The 3,667-nt window shown below is 47.0% G+C and overlaps 1 protein-coding gene across 1 annotated transcript; it reads right to left on the bottom strand.

Annotated features, from left to right (window-relative positions):
• Nucleotides 1-810: 810 nt before the first annotated feature.
• Nucleotides 811-3,409, bottom strand: LOC129369377 (uncharacterized). Its single transcript, XM_055044720.1, has 5 exons — nucleotides 3,259-3,409; nucleotides 3,037-3,114; nucleotides 2,460-2,668; nucleotides 1,287-1,329; nucleotides 811-1,175 (listed from the first exon to the last, which is right to left on the bottom strand). The coding sequence occupies exons 1-5, from the start codon at nucleotides 3,407-3,409 to the stop codon at nucleotides 811-813; spliced, it is 846 nt and encodes a 281-aa protein (XP_054900695.1).
• Nucleotides 3,410-3,667: the final 258 nt, after the last annotated feature.

The following is a 3,667-nucleotide window of genomic DNA, read 5'->3' as shown; positions in this document are numbered from 1 at the left end:
AGTCAAGATCAAGTACAACCAGGGGAGCGCCTCAGCAGTGCGGGGCTGGTGAGCGTCCCTGTGGTTTCCCGTCTGCACAGAGAGCTTCTGCTGCTTCAGGTTTATGCAAAAATTACAGAGAGTCAGTTATCGTTTGGCATTCAAGTCAGCCTAAACTTAACAATATCACCAAATAAAAAAATTAAAAAACACAGTCCAGTTTCAGCTTTTGGAAATCGTTTCTCTTAGCTTACAGAAGAAACCAGATGAGCAACGTGTTGGACACGCAGGTGACATGAAACTATCACCACAGCACCAAGAAACTGAGACATTCCTTGCTTTGTTTGAGTATTAAATAAGAATAATTATTATGGTAGTAATAATACTAATAACACAAATAAACAAATGGCTGATAAATTAAGAATTAGCTTCATAGCTTGTTTTCCCAGCCTTAAATATAAATGAACAAAGAAAGAAAACATAAAAAAAACAGAACAAGGCACTTGTTAAGGAGGTAAAATAGCTTTGTGTTTTTTTTTTTGTATTTTGTTTTGTTTTTTTTTTTAATCACAAATTAAGACTAAATGTCTTCAACTGAGATGCATAGATTTGCTCTTGTTTTCCTGCAGACAGTCAAACGACGAGGCTCAGCGGCTCCGGCAGAGGGAATAGAACCAGAAACCAGACAGTCTCTCAGCAGGATTCAGTCCTCCTCAGCGGCTCCGCGTCTCGGGCTCTTCTCTTAATCCATCCAGATCCGGTCTTCACCTCATCAGCATCATTCATCTTTTTTTAAACTTTATTTTTACTTTATCTACTCTGCGGACTGAGTCAATATTCACATTTGTTCCCAAGCAGGTAGCTCAGGCCCATACTCACGTTGAGCATCCGGAAGCCCTTTTCTGAGGAAAAGCGGAATCTGATCACGTCTTCCGCCACCAGGTAGACGATGCTCTGGAGCCCCCTGCAGACCCTTTCTTGCGTTGCGTTCATGGCGAAGGAGCTGACTGGGAGCGTGCGCTTCACCAGCAGCGTCAGATTCCCGCTGACGTTCGAGGAATTGCCCATCTTCTCGTAGCAGCTGCGCATGTGCCAAACGTAGGGCCCCGTGCAGCTGATGGTGACGTTGCCGTTGTTGTTCTGCAACTTGTTTTCCCTGTCCGTCTTCAACTCCAGATGTGTGTCTGATCTCAACGCTGGCAGATGAGAAAAAAAAAAAAGTTAAAACAAAAGTGGCATGGTAAAAATTGACAAAAAGAAAAAGGTTGAAGCATTTTGTTTGAGTTTCGTTGAGGTGATGTTCTCACCTGCGTGCGTTTCAAACTGGATGTACACGGGGTCTTTTGGCTGCTTGGAGACAGACAGAGAGAGAGACACATCAGAGACACGTGGAAGCAGTCTCCTGTTTTCTCCTGATGCTCAAAGGCTGCATGACTAACTTAAAAAAAAAACAAAAAAAAAAACGAGAGCTGCAGAAAAGGTCACGCAGCGCAGCTCTGTGCGTGGACCCCTTGATGTCTCGTTTGAGAAATCCAGCTTGTTTTGTTCGAGTCCGTGGTTCAGCAATGCAGTGCGAAAATAAACATGTTGACAGAAACCAGGGAAAATTTCACAGTGGGTGATTAATACCAGTAGTGAGAGCAGTGTATCACAAATCAACAGCACAGTGTAAAAGTGGAACAGATGTTAGTCACTGAACTCCTAAAAGCTGCGCAGAGGGTTTGATACAGAGCAGAAAGTCAGCCGCGCTCCGCATGCAGCAAACATGTTCATTTGGTCATGTTCATGGCTTTCTTCCTGTCACACCGACTTTGATTCATTCTGATTTTTTGCAGGTCAACATGCAACCTGTGAGCCGGCTGCAAGTCTAGACTGTCGATCACGTGACTTTTGAGTTAAAGCACAAAGACTTTATTTGTATTTTTTACAGATAAGACTTAATCTGTCCCACAGTTTCTCAGTTCTGTTTTGCTTCTATGCTCTTTCAGCGGGAAAAGAAAAGAGCACCCAGAGATTTCAGGCTGATTTCACAGGAACGGGCTGCAGGACGGAGCTCAGAATCCATCACACACAGATCAGCTTTTCCCTGGCTTACAAAACAGTGCAGCTCATCATTAATGTCCATCCCTATTTTTTTTTAAATGCAATATATATATAGGCTATATCAAATAAATATCAAACATGCACATCCAGACTTGAACGTCTGTTTTACATTTTAGAATATGGAAGACTTGAAGACAGATTTACAAACTCAGGAGGAAAACAGGTGAGCATAAAAGTCACACGTTTAAATTATCCATTTCTAATCAGGCTTTTCTCTCTCTTGCATTTATATTCAGGCGTCTTTGCCTCTGGACCGCTTATTATCTTGCAGCAGCCCCGCGATGGTCAACCTGTCCCTGCAGGAGTCTGAGAGGACAACAGACCTTCAACTCTTCTCGCGAGTTTGGCGACAACACTGAACATCTTGCTGAACTCACCACGGCCAGAGACTCCAGGTAAAGGTAAACGGTGACCAGCAGGCAGGCGACCACCAGCAGGTTCTGCACGGCCACCACGACCGCCAGCCTCCCGACTCTGCCGCTGCGTCGGACGGCGCGACCTCCCTCGGCATCCATCGTCCTCTGGTCGATCGGCGCTCTGAGCTCCCAGCCGGAGCCGCGGGGCGTTTTTAACTCGAGTGGGCTCACTGGAAGGTGGGGAGTGACTGGAAAGAAGCCGCTCGTGATCGGGCGCTTTATTTTGTCTGATCTCGTGTGGGCGGGCGCGACATTCACGCAGATTCTCTCTCTCTCTCTCTCTCTCTCTCTCTCTCTCTCTCTCTCTCTCTCTCTCTCTCTTCTCTCTCTCTCTCTTCTCTCTCTCTCTCTCTCTCTCTCTCTTCTCTCTCTCTCTCTCCTCTCTCTCTCTCTTTCTCTCTCTCTCTCTCTCTCTCTCTCACACACACACACACACACACACACACACACACGCGCGCGCGCGCGCGCGCGCACGCATACAGTCGCCTCCGCACGCGCGTGCGAGCTCTGAGGAGAATCGGGAGCGAAACCGGCGCACCGCGCTCTGATTGGTTGACAGTGCGCTCATGGTGCGCGGGGGGAGATCCTCCGTGGCACAGCGCTGCCACTCGGAAGACTGAAGCGAGTGAAACCGGCTACGTCACGCAGCCATTTGCGCTTCAATCACGGCCGGTCGGGTTCTCATCGGGAGGCAGATGTGAGGAAGTGAAGACCACACTGGTTGTTTCTAAGAAACCAGAGGCGCTTCACTCCAACTCACTGCCGAACGGGTGCAGATGGTGGCCGTTTCGTTTCAGTTCGTTTGATGAACCCTGAAGCAGGTCAAAGGTCAATCTGATGCTCTGAGCGTCACGGAGTCTTGCTGGCTGGTCAGAAATAGGTGAACTTGTCTCAAGGATGGAGGAGGCCATATTGGCACAGATACACAGTTCAGTACTGAACCTGAGCATAACAGCTGTCATTTTATCAGTCGAATCACATCTGTTATTAGTCGTAAAGCACCAAGCCGCCGCAACACAGAGAGACGTTAAATAATGTTTACTTTTAAGGATGTTACAGAGAAAGCTGTAATATTCTTAAAAGGTGTCATGAAAACTGGTATGAGGAGGTGAGATCTGTCCAGGGTTCATGCAGAAAACAGATCATAACGGGCCTGAGAGACTGAAGTA

Source organism: Poeciliopsis prolifica, unplaced genomic scaffold, assembly GCF_027474105.1.
Source record: "Poeciliopsis prolifica strain line A6 unplaced genomic scaffold, Auburn_PproV2 SCAFFOLD002, whole genome shotgun sequence".
Classification (NCBI taxonomy): Eukaryota; Metazoa; Chordata; class Actinopteri; order Cyprinodontiformes; family Poeciliidae; genus Poeciliopsis; species Poeciliopsis prolifica.
Note: the sequence above shows the minus strand (reverse complement) of the source record. Positions and strands in the feature narration are given on the sequence as shown.

What these genes read in the sequence shown, in the direction of transcription:
- LOC129369377 (XM_055044720.1), bottom strand. Translation starts at nt 3,409, where the DNA reads ATGGCCTCCTCCATCCTTGAGACAAGTTCACCTATTTCTGACCAGCCA. An exon ending in TGTCAACCAATCAGAGCGCG is followed by an intron (nt 2,669 to 3,036) that starts GTGCGCCGGTTT and finishes CCCACCTTCCAG; the next exon opens with TGAGCCCACTCGAGTTAAAA. An exon ending in CCAGTTTGAAACGCACGCAG is followed by an intron (nt 1,176 to 1,286) that starts GTGAGAACATCA and finishes CTCATCTGCCAG; the next exon opens with CGTTGAGATCAGACACACAT.